We start from the raw sequence: 16796 nt of genomic DNA, 5'->3' as shown, positions 1-16796 counted from the left end.
CGCTGGGTTACACAAACCCCCTCCCTGATCCCCCTCCCCTCTTTCTCCTGCCCCTCTCCCCGCTCCCGCCCTGGCCCTCCCCGCCCCGGACTCACACGTCCAGCAAAAAACTTGAGCTTAATTAAGGAATGGTAATTTAACGAGACGACAAAAATGCACACAGCTTTGGAGATGCACGGGAGAGTCGGACGTCCTGGAGGTCCGCAGGTGAGCTCCGCCGATCCGAACCGCGCCGGCGAGGGGCGGCAGAGCCCAGCGAGCTGTGGATCCCGCCTGCCTGGCTTAAGACACTTTTTGTTTGTTTGTTTTTTGTTTTTCTCTCACTTCAGACTCCAGTTCAGGCTTTGAGTGGGGTAGTTTTCCAACAAAGAAGCAGCTCAATGGTTTTTTCATTTGTGGTGGTGGTTTGTTGGTTTTTTTAATTATCTTTTCTTCTCTCTTGTTTTTAACGACTAGTTTGGAATAGGAAAGTCAAAGGAGATGAGGGAGGAAGGGAGATGAGGTGGGAGAGGACATTTTCCCCCTCCTCCAGTTTAATAAGCACCAGAGTATTCAAGTGTGTCCATTCTGAGACTGAGAGCTGCTTCTGCAGTCAGCAGGCAGAAACTAAACCTTTCTCGTAAGAGCAGCGTCGTTTTGGTTGGGGTCCCTCATCATCGTCATCTTCTTCCTCGTCTTCCTCCTCCTCTTCCTCCGACGATGAGCTGTCCAGTGTTAAATCCACAACATCGGCAGCGGCTTTGCCGTTCTCGCCGTTCCCGTTGGGAGTGGGCAACAGCCCGTTCACATCCGAAGAACCTGGACGAGGTGGGGGAAGAGAGGACTCGTTAAGACGCTTCGTGCCCGATTTAGGGGCTGCTCCGACACTGCTGGACTCTCACGGCCGCGTGAGACTTCCAGTGTTCCAGCTGGAAGGGCCCTACAACGATCACTGCGCGACCACTTCAGGGCTGACCAAAAAGTAAAGACAATTATTAAAGGCATCGTCCAAACGCCTCTCAAGAAGGAAGAGGCTCGAGGCATCGACCAGCACCTCTGGAGGAAGCCTGTGCTGGGGTTTCACTCCCAAGAGCCGGTCTAAAAGCAAAAGGGTGCAGAAACAAACTCCAAGGGGCAGCCCCCCACCCCAAAACCAAAATGAGCCGATGCCACACCTGACGCTCCCTCTGGGGTTGGGATGACCCCACTGGGGGACATCACTGCTGCCAGAGGAGCCGGCCCTTCTAGTCTAAATCCAGTTTTGCAATTTGTGCACGTTTCCTGCAGTAATTTCAAGCCTTTGGTCCCAGGACCCACCCAGCACTAAGATGGGACACTGCGGGCTGAAGCTCCGCTCCTTCTCCGCTCGGATGGGGCACCAGGAGCCGTCCACCAGGTACTCGATCTCATCCGCGTCTTCACATTCCGTCAGGATTTTCGACAAGAGCCTGGGCCGGGAGAAAAGACGCCACATATTAAGCTCGAAGCAGTTGGCAGAATGCAGTCAGTGACGGGCCATCGACCCAGATCTTCCAGAGCCCGAAATTTAAAAGAAACCCGGCATTTTTTTACAGACAGGCCTGGGAGTCGAGGCCTTGTTTTACTTCCCATAAAACAAGTACAGGTTCTGGCAGCGTGAACCACCCCCGTCCCTTCCGACAACGTACCTAAACCATGAACTAACGTTTTAATTATGTGCAATTAGGAGACGCTCTTGCCTCTTCACCCAGTTTCCCCAGTTTGCGGTACAGCTGCCAGAGAGATGCCCCAGCGAGAGCTACGTCAGCGCCGGTGCAGGCACCTTCACACCGAGGCAGCAGCAAAAACCAAAATATCCTACGACACTGGGAAATAAGCAATCCAACAAGCAGCGCTGCACTTCCTCCCTGTTTTTATTTCCCCAGCAGCCGCCAAAACAGGACCTGCGGCCTCCTGCAACAGAAAAAGCACCCTGCTCGCCCCTGAAAATTGAGCCAGTGTAGACACCTCTAGGTCAGCCGTCTCTCCTTGCAGACACTAACCAGGGGGAGGCTCGCCGGGCCTCAGGAATGGGTGTTTGTTCGATTCCGACACATCCCACAGCCTGGGATGTTTATTTGGAACCCGTAGGGCCTTATCGACACCTGGGTTTGAGCATTTCCTTTCGGTGTGAAGGAGAACGAACAGCAAAAAACCTGACAAGCTCACGGAAGCTCTTTGTGGCACACGGGTGGAGAATGTTTCTGCTTTCTCCCAGCACAAGTCGGAAACGTGTTCCTGAACTCCCCAAAAAAGCTGACAAGGCCCAGAGGAGCTCAGACCCGATCGACTCTCTCCTCAGGAGCCCACATCCAGGTTTTTGACTCCCGCATCGCCCACCTGCGGAGGCTCTGCAGTCCAACCCCTCGTACCTTCCCCTCAGTCTCAGCAGCCTCGTTAGAGATCTCAAAGGAACTGGATTTTCCTGTCGGTGTTGGCCGGAGGACAAAGCAAACAGGTTACCTGTGCCCGGGCTGCTGCAGACTCCTGAGACTGAAGCCACGACTCCTGGATCAAACGAGGACCTACTGACACGGCACCGCGCCGAACGTTATGGCCCCGGCACTGGGCATTTACCACCCAGGCGGGCGGAGGAGACTTGTCCACTCGCTTCGCTGCCTCACGTGCCGAAGGAGCTGGGCGCACCTGAACCATTTCTTTAATCACTTCCTACTTTTGAGGGAACCTTCATTAGGAGCCCGATTATACAAGCCGGGAGGGTGGAGATTGTTTTCCAGCAGCCAAGAACCCTGCGCCTCGCTCCACCAGCCCTCGGGGTTGCTCTCGGCTTGGCTAGCACCACTCAGCACCCAGGGGTCTCAGCCCACACAAGAGGGTCCCCGCATTCTGAGGCCACAGAGCTGCTTTCGGGGGGCAGGTGGGCATTACTGGTGGCTTGAGTTCGCTCCTTCCTTTAGTCTTGGAGAAAAGCCAGGCAAGAGAAAGAGCCAGGCTCTTCTCCAGAGGTAGGCTCTGGAACCTGCATTTCTGGAGCTGAGGAGTTTTCTGGCTCGCCTCAGGGGGCCCCAGCTCGTTCAAGCCACTCCGACCATCATGTCAGCAACAAGGAGAAGGAGATCTGCTTTTCAGAGTGAGCCACACAGCTGCTTTTCCGAGCCTTCCAGTACCAGGCCTCACTCAGACACAAGGGCATCGCCTCCAAAGTGTTCCCGTACTGCCGAACGGCAGCAGCCCAGCTCTCCTCGAGCTCCCTGCTCTGCTCTTTGGTAAAAAGACCAAGCAAACCGCCTCGAGCTCAGAGAGATGGGAAACACCATTCTCGTACGGGCTGAAAAACCAGACGACAAATTGAGTGCCAGGCCTAAAGCAACCTTGGCCCAGCTCATGGCCGGACAACTCTTGGCAGGGCTTGGGCCACGAATTTCTTGCCTTGTCCTTTTTCAAAACGCTGTTTGGAATCCACTTTGCTCTAACTCCCTCTTGGGCTTTTACAGCGCTATTCCCAACTACGCCACACTCAAAGCAGGACAGTAAGAAGAGAACACCGGCATCCCCTAGAGGCCCGAGCGGGCTGGGGAAGCCCCTGGGACCCCCCTGAGCACCTCCAGGTGCCGCCACAGCAGCTCAGCCTGTGAGCAGGGCTCAGCCACCACTGGGTGTCACCAGAGGGATCAGGGTGGGAGGCCCAGGGAGTCTGAGTAGATCCGCAAAACCTCCAGCCTGGATGACAGATCCGAAGCATTTTAATTCTGTCCCTCCAGTGCATCTGAACCTCCTGGTTTTTTCCCGCACAGGCATGCAAAGCACAGAAATAATCCCTGCTGAGGGATCCTTCCCGGCCCTGACACAAAGATATTCACGATGGCCAGAGAAATGAAAAACTGAAAACAGTGAGGCAGTAAACGCTTCATTCCGAAGGTACTTTAGCATAACCCAAAAAGTAAGACTGTAAAGCCTTGCTCTAACACCCAGACAAGGAAGTTGGAACGTTATGAGCAGAATAAGTCTCCAACTGTTTTGAGGCGAGTTTCAGTCGGACACACAGAGCGAAAGACAAGACACCGCACCCGGTGGAGAAAAGGAAAGGACAGAGAAGCTACAGATGAGCTCACCCATCGATTATTAGCTGGTCGTAGGGCGCTGGTTTGTCGCACACGGGGCACATCCACGTGGGCTTTTTCTCATTCATCTGTAGGTAGAAGACTGCATCAAAGCACTGCAGGTGTGCGCAGGTCTCTGCCCGGCACGGGACAGACAGCCGCATCTTCACCAGCTGTTGAACCAAAGAGCAGAAGATCAGCGACCAAAAAACCCAAAAAACTTCTCCTAAGCGAATAGGTTTGGTAGCTTGCCAAGTCGGTCTGGCAGAGGAACGGGTTTTTCTCAACAAAACCAGACTAAAAGATACTGCAAAGACTTACCGGACAGATAAGAGAGACACGAACACCTGTAGTGGCAATTTCACTGTCTGGATCCAAGCGTAGCTTCTCTTTTACTGCAGGAAGAGGAGAGAGCACAAAATTTAACAGATGCAAGCTTACACCTCGGAAACAACGAGCAGCACAGGCCAAGCAGCTCACTGACGGCTCTCGACTGTGCACAAGACATCATCCTCATGGACGACAACTCCTGCCAGTGAGGGACAGAGGACATGGGAGGCAGAAAGCCGCTGTATCGGACCGGGCTTGTGCAACCTGCAGAGCTCAGCAGAGACGCTGCTTCGCTTGTGCGCAGCTCACAGCCACCAGGCCACCTGGAAGAGCTGCAGTCTGAGGAACCTCACATCTTCTTTGGAATCCCCCTTCCTAAAGAGCTGGGTCTCCCAGCTGAACAGCACGTGCTGCCTCTCAGCCTGGCAGAGCAAAGGAAGGAGCCGGGACGTGCTTTGGCATCGGGATGAGGGCAACCGGCCGCTCGGGATCTGCTGGCCACGCCACCCACCCTCCGCCACCAACCCCCTCCCCAGAGCCCCTTCCCCCTCTCCTTTGCAAGCCACAGGCTGGCGGCTGGGATACGCAGAGGGAATCGCAGGGCTGAGCAGCCTCGGCATGTTCGTGTTGTGCTAGGGAGTTAATTTTGTCCCCCTCTGGTGAGGAATGAGGCGCCTGCACACCACGACTTCCCGCAGGGAGGGAAAAAGGAGATGGACAGAGCTCTGGCACACGGCGAGACTTCTGGAACAAAGTCAGTTCAGGCTCATCTGCTCATTAGCACAAGGGGGTTTATTCCTTTCTGAGACCAGCGGCAACAGGACAGGACTAACTGCCTCCCCCCTGGCCCGTGGAATTCAGAGAAAGTCCCCCCAGAAGCGAGCAAACAGGGAACACAGTGAAACTCATGGAAACCACAACCCATCATTTCCCCATCTTAGGTGCCACCAGGCTGAACTCTTCCATTTACGTGCCGGCTGGGACGTTTATTCCAGCAGATTGTTTTACAGGAACGACAACCAGACCCAGAGGTACCAGGGCAGGCAGCTCAAAGAGCACGGCAGCCATGCAAAAGCAGGGATGCAGCACTTATTTGGAAAAGGACAAGCTGTTAAGAAACGCGGTTGAGAATCCAGCCCCCACTGCTGCACCCTGAAAAGAAAACCCCAAGGAGCTGCAAGCAAATCGGAAAGAGCAGCAGACATGCAGGTCCTGCATCAAGACGTGGAATCGACACAGAAAATTAGCTTGAAACTACTACACGGCTCCTAAAGTCGTGTCGCTGCTGCTAACGCTGCTGTCTGAAAAGGCCTTTGACACTTCCATCACCATTTTTCTTTGGAGCAAGTCAACCATTTATTTTGCCCTTTTCAGATCATAACAAGACGTCCCCAGACAATGAGGCTACGCGCAGTTTTGCAACGCGTAGCTCTAATTAGAGAGCGACTTCTCAGATGTGCAATTCCCAGGAGATTACGAGATTTGGTGGCGTTTCCTTCACATTAGGAGACTTTTCAGCCACGATTGATGCTTGTGTTCTCCGCACATCAATTGCTGTGACATATAGGAAGGAGAAAGGCGCGTTTTTGAGGATCTCCTGAACAGAATCGAGCTGCTTTGAGATCGCTTTTGGACCCACAGCCATGCTCCTGTACTAAAGTCAACATGCACATGCAAACGAAGACGAGTCAGCGCCGCGACACAACCAAAGTCAAAGGGTGGCTTCAGTGAGTACTGAGGAATATCGCTATGAACACGATAGGGAATCTTTTGCAGAACAGACCAGAGCTGTAAAAGCAAAGTTTACAAGCTGCCAGTTTGAGATGTCGAAACAACTTCCAAGCAGTAAGAGGCCAAAGGGAGTAAAACAAGACATGAGTCCTATCTGGTTAAATTTATGGTCACCAAGCACAAGTCATCTGTGCCCTGAAGCGTGGCCAAAGCTGTTAGCTCTCCCGCTCAGCGGAACCAGAGGCACGCACTTGTTACCGAGCGGAAAAGGCAAAAAAGCTGCTTTGGGAACCTCAGATCGAGAGGCCGGCCTGCAAGCGCTCGCTTTAAAGGGAACAGCCTGGTTTCAAGAAGCGTCAGAGAATAACGAGAGGATGCTCTGCAGTTCAGGACCCCTCAAAAGGCAGCCTCTGCTCGAGTCACTTCAGGTTCTGGTGAGCAGCAAAAAAAGGGGGGCAGAGCCGGTGCCTTGGGCTTCTGAGAAAGGTGGATATTTAACAAATGGAAATTGTCACTGCTCATGTTAACAGGTAAGTGCTGGCTCTCAGAGTGCTCTAATACGATCAAGACTGGCCCGGGTGCCGTTTGGCACGGGACACAGGCTGAGCAGCTTTCAGCAGCAGCTGCTGAAATGCTGCAGCAACGCGGAGATCAAAGGTTTGGCTGAAGCACCAGAGTGTCCCACAACGCGCACGAGGCGTCTGACGCCCGAAATCATCACCTCCCCTAGGAACTACATGTCTTCTGTTATGTTTCTTAGACTCGGTAAGAGCTGTCCACGATCTGAAGAGTATGTTTTAAAGACCGTCACCGTCCACTGTGTTAGCTCTCCCATGCAGAAATAAATAGTAAGAATGCTCTCTCCAGTGACATTAAATAACTGGAAATCCTCCAGACTCTCACAAGATGCAAGTCAGATTCTACCTCGGAAAGGTAACTTCCCTTCATTTTCAATAATCTTTTGCATTTGCCTCACATCACGATGATTTACCTGAGTGGTCTAGGAAAAGCATCTCTCGGGACCATCTCTTCTCTGAAGCTCTCAAGGCATATGAAAGTGCTGGTGGGGAAATCCTGCCGCCAGCCCCCAGGACTCACGAGAGGGTTGGGGCAGCAGGACATTTTCACCAGGATCCCTCGCTCCAGAAATCTCCTTTGGCAATAGTGCGGGTGAAGGCCGAGGTGCTGCGGTAACGCTCGTCAGCTCATAATTACTCGGGTGAAGGCATGAAGCCATTCGCATCAGAACGACGCCGGCACTCAGCAGCACTCACCACCACAAGACACGACCTGGGGACAAATTCTAAATCCAACTAAAGTGATTTGGAGCTTCCGCAGAGCCCCGAGAACCATGCGCCGCAGAAGCGCCGCGCTCGCACACGGCTTTGGGGCCATTTCACGCGACGGCCATGCAGCTTAGCGAGTCTGTTCAAATAAAAAAAGTGGTTTTATACAGCCCGAGGAAAGAAATTGTAGAAAACCTGGCAGCTGTTCCCTAGCACGTTCCTAGAGGCCTGGCCACGGGCAACGCTGCCGTCCAGCAGGCAGGCAGCGACCTCCCCAAGCCACCTCACGAGTGGACAAACTCACCGAGCGCTTTGCAGAGCTCTGGGTGTTTGATTCCGATCGTTTTCAACCTCTGCAGCAGCTCTGCCGAGGTCATCTGCCGCACCAAGTACAGCCCCACGGAATAGCTCTGCCGAGAGAAGGAAGGGACAGAATGAGCAGGGCCGCTTTCTGCCGCTCGATCGTGCAGTTCCACACGATTCCTCGGGTGCGTCGTACCTTCCCGTAGTTCCCCCAGGTAACAGTGATGCGATTGGTGGCTGCAGACAAGTACATGAGGTGGGTGAGGTTGATGGGACGACACGGCCTCTTAGGTTCCACTCCAGGTTTGTTTGAGGGGTAGTAGCCCTAAGGCAGAAAGATTTTTTTTTTAAAAGATAAAAAAAAAATAATACATATCTGCTTTTTCTTTTTCACACAAGATGTTTCCATGTGGGTACGTCTATTCATCAGCTTCACTGAACTCTACTCACCCACAGTTTTCAAGGAAGGGGGCTATAAGAGAGCTGTACGGTCACATCAAACAAAATAAAAAGGATCAAATCTTGCAAGAACTGTTTATTAGCAATATAGCTAATCCATTAGAAAATTAGCTTTACACAAAACAGCGCACTTCTATACTCTGGGCGCTTGTCTGTATTCATCAGGAAACAAATTCCTTCTGAATTACACACAAATCCTTCCCAAGCAGCAACGTCCCATCTCCGGGCTGAGCCGACTCACCGGCACCGAGCAGTAACTATGATTCACTTTCACCGCGATGTTCGGTGGGTACTGATCCTCCTGAGGAGAACTAGGGTCCGTGTAACAGATCCTGCAGAGAAACAACACATCTCGATATCCCCGCGCTGGTCAGAGCTCTCTGAGCATCAACCACCCCCCCACCAACCTGCGCTCCCTCCAGCCAAGGCAAAACCACCACCAGGCGGGATGCAGGCTTGATACCCGGGCGGCAAAACTCCACCCACTGCTGTTTGTTAGGGCAGCACTAACTCAAGCAAGTTGTGCAGGAGTTCAGAAAGCAGAGTTTAAGATGCCAGTGTCAGGCAGACAAACGAGTAACTTGCTGGAAGTTATCTTTGTAGCTACAAAATCCACGTTGGAAGTGAATACGTTTTGGTGGTGCGTTGCCCTCTCCCCTCTTCTGCGCACGATGTGCAATCAAACCCATCCTCAGACATACCTTAGCACAACCTGAACCGATTTCACACCGGGTTGCAGCTCCCTAGTAAATTAAAGAAACAGAAACTTCAAGTTAATTACATTAAAAAAAACCAACAAAACCAAAACACCAAGAAAAATGACCCACCAAGACAAAAAACCCAGAACCACCAAAATGAGCTGTCACTTGAGTCATACTCCAGAGTTTTAGCTGGTTTTTTTATAGACCTTGAAAGAATTACTTCACAGAATCTTATTCCCTCTGCAAATATCAGTGGTCCTGTAATTATTTTTTTCTCCTAATGCCCCATCCTGCAGCTTCTCTCTGGGTTTTCAAAACTGCAAAGGTGTTGCGTGAAAGTCATCAGCCTGCCTGGCATCCTTTTGCTGATTTGTAAGCACTTACAAAAACTAGGTTTTAAGGGCAGGTCTACCTGACAGCATTCTTTCACGACTCTTTGTTCAATTATTCAGCTAAAGCTGTTCTTGCAAACCAAGGAACAAAGTATTACGGCACCGGCAGGAAAAAAGCCCACAACTGTTAATATTGCTACCTTCAGTCGTGCTACTTGAAACAGGATTTCAGCTGGTACCAGGAATGCAACATATCCCGAACAAGGGGGTTTTATTGCGAGTCTGCGTGCAGAGGTGCAAAACCCACCCTCGTTTCTGCACAGGACACGAGCTGTTGGAGAAGATCCCCCAATCAGTCTTGATTTGCCTTTGAAAGCGTTTCACGTTCCAGTTCAGTGTTTTGGTGTAAAGGTTGTGATTTTGGGGGGCGGAAGGGACGGAACGTCCTTCAGCTGATGTGGCGGTTTTGGCTCTGGGGGGAGCACATCTGGATACCCCCCACAAGCTGGGGAAGAGGATGGGCCTGTGCCCAGTGACCGTTCGAGACCCTCATTGAAACCTCAGCTATGAAATACTTCAGTTGTGTTCCTGACAGGGAAAGCTTTCTCATGACTCTGAACAGATAGAGAAAAGAGCGTCAGGAACCGGCTACAACACATGCAGTCTTTCATCTCCCTTAAAGACTTCAGCAGCCTAACATTTCCTTTCTGCTAAGTCCTCCAAGAGCTTCCCCTATCCTGCTTCTGCTGACCCACTGAGACCACAACAGTAATCAGGATATTCAAGAAAACTCATTTTTCTCCGACTCTGTGACAATGCTACGGTTTTCCTGCACAGAGAAACATTTAAAAGTTTTATGCTGACGTTTCGGAGGGGCTCTTGCACATTGCTGTGCTTTCACAGCAGTGAGGGCCCAGGGAGCAGCACGAGAGGAAGCCTCGCTGCCCGCACTGACACCTCTCGGGCGTTTCATTGTGCGAATCAAAAGTTGCATCATGACAGAGGTCAGGGTAAATCCTAATCGCCGCAAGATGTTTTCTTAAGCAGTTACTATAGCACCCTTTATAACAAGGGAGCTTTCTTTCAGATGCATACAGCGGTACACGTACAGCTTTTGAACTTTGGATGCAAAGAAAAAGATAAATAAATCTGCAAATATTCACAACACGAGCTCGACAGAGAATTTAGGTCATCAACGATTTCACAGTCCTCCTCCTGCCCGAATGTGCGACTCAGAAAGCAAGATTAGAGGAGCAGAAGTGAAACTCTGGGACTTATACGGCTAAAATTGTACCTCCCACCTCCCCCAAAGCTATTTGCTTTACACGAGAAGTAGCCTATCTGCTCATGTCCTCAGACAAACTGTGTCTCCTCACAGAGAACAAAAGCTTCCACGGAGAGGAAACGCAGAGGAATTACAGAGCTATGCTCTTCTCGAACCGTTAATACACCTCGAGAAGTACCTGGAATTCCTGATCAACTCCACCTGTCTTGGCGTCAACGCAAAAATGCACGGGCTTTCCTGAAGCTTCTCGTTATTCTGTGGAACTGCAGAGGAAATAATAAAAAAAGATGTACATCAAACTGCTAATATCCAGTTCTTGAATTGCTGAGCACGAGGTGATTTCTTATGTTCTGAGCTGTTTGCTTCCAAGTCTTGTTTTCTCCCCTGCACAACAGCTCACGCACTGTGATAAAGCGACCATCGAGTAGAGCTTTGCTCGTTTATGGCTCGCCTGTTTTGCACGCTGCCAGGACCTGCTGGATTGGGATCTGCTTTTTCTTTTTTCTTTCCCCCTCCCTTTGAATCATCCATGAGCCGACCGCTGCACGTTCACCTAGGAACAAACCGGTGCAGAGCCCAGAATCCAAAGAGGAGCAAGAAGAGCCCTGGGCATGCCGTGAAAGCATTGCACCAGCCGACCCGACCGGCTGATTCTAGAAAAGAAAGGAGCCGCCACCCCCAAAGCTCAGCTTAGATAATGAAAAAGCATCACAAAAACCAGCTCTAAGAGACAAAACTGGACTTCCAAACACACGAGCTTGAGGGTGCTACAGCACTCTGCCTTCAGAAGCACTTAACTGAGAACCCAGCACGAACAGCGGCCTCTTACCCATGGACAATTTTAACATTAAACTAATTTAATGTGGTTAAAATTAAGCTTAAGATGTGGAAAACTTACGACTTCCACTTCGTACTTCTTATTAAATTCAAGCATGTGAAGTTTTATTGTGGGCACACGTTTGAGGTTTTTTTAATTTTTAGCATGAATTTTTCTGGTTTTCTAGTTTATTCAAAGCCAATATACAGAACTGGAGAAGCTGGAAAGTGCACTTTACTGTCCATGAAAAAGATGAGATGAAGGAGGGATAAAACCTCAGCAGCTCTAAGGACTCAGAAGACACGGTGACAACCTGATTCACTGACTGCAGATACTTCCCTTTGGTAATTCAGCTGTAAAAATGCAAAAGGGCTTTCAGAAATAAAAACTAAAGAAATGGTGTTTTGGGGACTTTTAACGGATTTCCACCTTCCATCCAAATGTCCCTTAAAACAACCGCTGAGAAGCATTTCATAAGGGCTGTTATTTTTAGAAAGTGATGAATGATAAGGACAACCAAATCCCTACATTTTATTATTGTTGCTTAAACAACTCTCTGTAGACAAGCTGTCCTCCCGATCCTTGAGCTACACGAAGACAAAGCAAACCTGACAAGGGAGGCTGGGAAGCTCTTCGTATTTTATTTTGCATTTCTATCAGGTCACCCTGAGAAAACCTCCCGGTCGCTCCAAGCCCACAGCACTGCCCCGCCACATCCCCTCTGGCGTGCCTCCAGCAGGAGGCCAGAAGCCTCGGCATCTGCAGCGAGTACAGGCTGTCACCGCTAACATTCCCAACACCACCACCACACACACAGAAAGTCATTTGGGATTCCTCACAGCACGCCATTCCTGTCCAAAACTGCATTCACTCCGCTTTACCCCCCTAAAAAGGTGCCAGAGGATAAGGATGCTTATCAGTAAGGTACCACGGGGCCCACACAGACACGTCACTTGGTAGCTACTTAAAATACAACGTGGAGAAAGGTATTAGTATTCATTCCCTCTAAAAAGGTATCTGATCGATCTTAATTTTAAGCCCTATCTACCCAAGAGAATTGCAGCAATTTCCGTAAATTAGAAGAATTCTCTCATGTTGACATCCTTAGGCCGAGCCAGAGAGCTGGGGCAGAAGCTGTTCTCATGTCGATAGCTCAGATACTAAACTCAATACTTAAATCGACTGAATCTGGGTGTGCAGTTACCAGGTATGAGGTATTAGCTGGTCCCAACAGGCCCGATTTGCCTGCTGTTAGCCGAAGCCACCTTCATTACGAGTGTAACGGTAACGTGATAGTTCTTCAGGGAATCTGCTTGCCTAGAGACCAAATCAGGCATTGCCCACCTCACCTCTGATCTCAAGGCAATCGTCTTCGAGACGATTTCATTAGGAAAGATGCTTCCAGCCGAAGTCCAGCACACATACACCCAGGATGCTCTGCTCCAACCCTGGCCATACGCTCAAAATACCTCTTCTGTAGCGTAGGGAACCGGGGTACTACAACAGTGGCTGGGGGGTCCTAAATGTCAAATCTCTTTCAGGTACTTGCACGTTACGAGTTTCCGAAGCTGACAAGGAACCCTAAGTTCACAGAGAATTTAGAGGTTGACAAGGAAACCCAAGTCTGGAACTTATCTCAGACACAGAACGGGAAACCCAGGCAACCAAAATACACTTGGGCTTCCTCAGGGCACTGTTTCATCAGCTTGTTTTGTTCGCATCGGCATTGGCAGAAGGAATTATAGGTGCAGGGCACGAGGTCAGGGAAATTAAACAAGTGTCTAGAAGACAGTGTCAGGTGCTCGGCAGCCGACCAGGACGATGAAGAGTGACCATTTGCTCCTACTCAGCACCAATCCCCCGTCCTCACGCAGGAAAACACTCGCATCAAAGGGGAAAATGAGTCAAATCTGCTTTAGGGAACAAGGCGACCCAAGGGAGGTGTCAGCTCACAGAGGTCAGATACTAAATTTAATGAGACCTCAGTTCCGATCTGATGCAGAAGATTCCGTGCCAACTTTTAACAAAATCTGTTAATCACGGTAAGAATACCCAGGCTCTTCTCTTATCTCGGCATGTCTCCACCTCTTGAAAATCTGTTTTCCTCCAAAAGACGACATTTGCGTTTCTGACTAACAAATGCCGTCCCACGTTTGAACTACCTATTCCCCAAAGAGCATTTAAGATATTTTAGCTTTACGCTGACAGTCACTTCCTGCCTGTTTACACGGTCACAGCATTCACATTTTAATGCTTCCAAATGAAGATGAAAAGTAAGTAGATATAAAGTTGCATTAATTAGTCTTTTTTTCTTTTTTTGCACCTGCACAACCATATCTTCATCTATTTTTTTCCCCCCTCCAATTCACATCAAGCATCTTTTCAGCAAAGACAGACCAGCTTCCCACGTTCAACGTTCATTTAGCAGTGAGGCCTGACATGACCACACCGCGGCTCAGCAGACTACAGCGGTGTTTCTGCTCCGCGCACACTGTCTGCACTTACACGAAGGTTGTACTTAACATCTGTGGCAATCCCCTCTGTCACTCAGAATTAAAATAACAAAAAAGCAGACTCCTGGCCCCAAGGTGGGAAAAAGCACTTCTTCCAGTTTTCCCACTTGCCCCTCGAAACACTGCGACAAACACACACGAGGAAAAAGAAGTCAGGAGTAGTGTTTGACGTGTGTACCACGCTCTTTCACCCCCAGGTGGCTTCAGGGCACGTAGCTTAAGCACTGAAAACCAGCCTCGAGGTACAACATGTGAGTGCACTTGCTTAACACAGGTGTGACCCCGACAAAGAGAGATTTTTACTGCCAAATCACAGACAGGGAAGACAGATCATGAATCGCAAAGACTGCAACGTGCAACCCAGCAGCGTTTGCAACGCAGGATGTGAAAGCTACGGCCAAACGAGACCGACTTTCAAATCTCATCTCAGAGCGACCACATTCCTGTTCTAAAGCAAGGGGAAAAAAACCAGATATAAATACTTTTCTCTGATCTTTAAGTATGAGGGGAGAGAGCAGGAAGAGGAGGGCACCCATCCCTGTGTTAGTCTCACTCTGTCACGCGACTTTACAGATCCTCGGGAACACCGTCGCCTTTTTGACCCTCGCTTCGCTTTTCTCTCCCAGACCCGAGCGCCACCAGGAAGACATGAGCGGATCGGAAACTCACCTAATTCTGTGGGCTTCAGCAGCTCGTCCAGGGTTGTGTAGAAGGGAAGTTTCACCAGCCGGACTTCGCCCTTGGCGACTTTGGGCGGCAACCTTCCCAGTCCGTTAAGGTATTTCCCATAGAGCGCGGGATAGTCAATATTAGTAGCAGAGATAGAAGTCCGAGCCATGGTGCTCCCGCGGTCGTAGGACGAGTGTATGGAGAGCGCCTCGGGAGAGCGGTGCTGCTGCGGCGGAGGCTGCGCGACTTCAGAGCTCTTCTTGGCGTAGCGAGTCTCATAGAGCTCCTTGATTTTCTTGAAAACTTCAGGGCTGCAGTCAAATTGGACCAATTGCAATGCTCTGGTGACTAGTTCATGTTTAAGTCCGCTTTTACTCCTGCCAACAAAACCCAGCAACATCTGAAGATCTGAGACTCGGAAACTCATCACCATGTTCTAGGGGATAAAAAATTAAAGACGGTCTTACAGTTATCAAAATGCAAAGTCTCAGCTCACGCTATACTCTATAACTGGAACTCAAAATAATTTAGAAAATCCCTTCTAAGACAGGTGCCAAACCTGTTCATATCAGCTGTTATTCACCCGATGAGCAGCCCAGTCCTTAGGTACTTGTTTGAGCAAAGAAAATACAGAGGAGACCATCGACTGAACTACCATAAAAATCAGAGACGCGCCACAACAGCCATTGAATCACGCAAAAATAATCTGTGACAAACGCTAAGCAGCCTCGAGACAGGTCAAGTGGAAGCAAGTGAGACGGCAAAGGAAAACATCCCAGGCAGCAGGTCCCACACGTCAAACAGCACGGCGGCTCCGCCACCACAGAAGCTCAATGCATCCAAACGTTGCAGGCACCTTTGGATAAGAGAGCTACGCTAAAAGACTCGTCGGGAAGGGTACTGGCGTAAGGCAAAGGTAGAACGGGATGTGAATTGGAAGGCAGGCGACGCTTAAGCAAACTGGGGACACCAATCCTTCCATCTGCCATCTCTATGTCATCTGTCTGGACAAAAAAACCTGCAGAAACCTTCCTAGGTATCAAGGTTCTTAAAAAACCCACAAATCCTGTACCTTAGAGTATGGAAAGATATCAAAAGACTATTAAAGAGAGTAATGCGTTCCTGTGAGAACAATGCCTGCAGACTCCTGTCTGGGTGCTTTGCCAAGCACTCCCCCGCGATCACAGCCAGTCGCTGCCTTTGCTGTTGCTTCAGTACTATCAAAACACCGAAATCGATAAGCAGTAAAAAAAACCCAAAAAACTATGTCCATCTTCAAAAATTTACTCTCTTGCTGCTGTGATAACTCCAGTGGCCTGTAACTGCCGGCCCACACCGCGCTGCGCAGCCACTCTGCCTCACACGGAGAGCCAGAAATCATTTCTATTCAAATGACAGTTAGAGGCTGGTCAGGTTGATATTTCAGTTGTCTCTCATGACCAAGCAGCCTTTGAGCACAAGACAAGCTTATCAAGCACACGGGTTTGAAAATCCGAGCTGCCCTGAAAGCATAACTGACAGGTGCCCACACACATTCCCTCGGCATCCTTCCTGGTTTGTGGAAAACACGGTAATGCAAGAAGAAACGCCAAGCTAAAATCACAGAAGCAGAGAGCCAGCAGGTCTCTTTTCCCTGCCCTATACTCCATTCTTATTTGGGGATTAAATAATAATTATCAAGAAAAAAAAAAGCACAGAAGTCAGATTTCTATGGAAGCTAACAGTAGTCTTGCAATTTTCTGGAATAAAACAGTTAAGTGGTTATTTATTTGTTTTAAATTAAAAGAGCTACTACTGACTCCAGAAACACTTAACGGCTGCTTTAGCACGTGTGGGAATTAGACTACAGAGAAAATGCATTTTATTTTATCCTTTTTCATTAAATCTGTCATTTAATCTGGAAGCCCAAGAGATGTTACACAAACATCACTGACTGGAGTTAAAATTTTTGGTAGTGGCAAAGTACCTTTGATGAGAACAGGGGAAAAAAAGGCAGTTAAGTTTAAGGAGGGGAGAAAGGGCGTTTAACTGCCAAAAAGTTGGGATTCAAGAGATCTGCATCCGTATTTCTGCTTCACCAGGTACCACCTGCGCAATCTTGGAGAAATCTAGTTTTATGTGTCTCGGTTTTCTTCAGCTACAAAATGGAGAGCGTCTCATCCTCTCTGAGGCATTCTGAGGATAAGAAGCATGTTTGCAAGATAAATACATCACGGCAGCGGGTACCGGGGAACGGAGCACACGGGTATCCCTGCGCTTGCTGCTCCCACACCACCTCCCTCACTCAGGACTTTTGGGGCGGGAAGCTGCGT

At 49.6% G+C, this 16796-nt stretch overlaps 1 protein-coding gene across 1 annotated transcript; it reads right to left on the bottom strand.

Annotated features, from left to right (window-relative positions):
* Positions 1–531: 531 nt before the first annotated feature.
* PIAS4 (protein inhibitor of activated STAT, 4) lies at positions 532–14917 on the bottom strand. Its single transcript, XM_009874542.1, has 10 exons — positions 14485–14917; positions 10664–10748; positions 8869–8910; positions 8409–8499; positions 7905–8033; positions 7710–7815; positions 4380–4453; positions 4071–4231; positions 1297–1427; positions 532–798 (listed from the first exon to the last, which is right to left on the bottom strand). Exons 1-10 carry the CDS (start codon positions 14915–14917, stop codon positions 593–595), a joined length of 1458 nt encoding a protein of 485 aa, XP_009872844.1. The 3' UTR covers positions 532–592.
* Between the last annotated feature and the right edge of the window lie 1879 nt (positions 14918–16796).

The sequence above is a fragment of the Apaloderma vittatum genome, unplaced genomic scaffold (genome assembly GCF_000703405.1).
Source record: "Apaloderma vittatum isolate BGI_N311 unplaced genomic scaffold, ASM70340v1 scaffold35778, whole genome shotgun sequence".
In the NCBI taxonomy this organism is placed as follows: Eukaryota; Metazoa; Chordata; class Aves; order Trogoniformes; family Trogonidae; genus Apaloderma; species Apaloderma vittatum.
The sequence above is the reverse complement of the archived record's forward strand: the minus strand, read 5'-3'. Positions and strand labels throughout refer to the sequence as shown.

What these genes read in the sequence shown, in the direction of transcription:
- PIAS4 (XM_009874542.1), bottom strand. Translation starts at nt 14,917, where the DNA reads ATGGTGATGAGTTTCCGAGTCTCAGATCTTCAGATGTTGCTGGGTTTT. An exon ending in CCTGGGGGAACTACGGGAAG is followed by an intron (nt 7,816 to 7,904) that starts GTACGACGCACC and finishes TTCTCTCGGCAG; the next exon opens with AGCTATTCCGTGGGGCTGTA. An exon ending in GTGTCTCTCTTATCTGTCCG is followed by an intron (nt 4,232 to 4,379) that starts GTAAGTCTTTGC and finishes TTGGTTCAACAG; the next exon opens with CTGGTGAAGATGCGGCTGTC.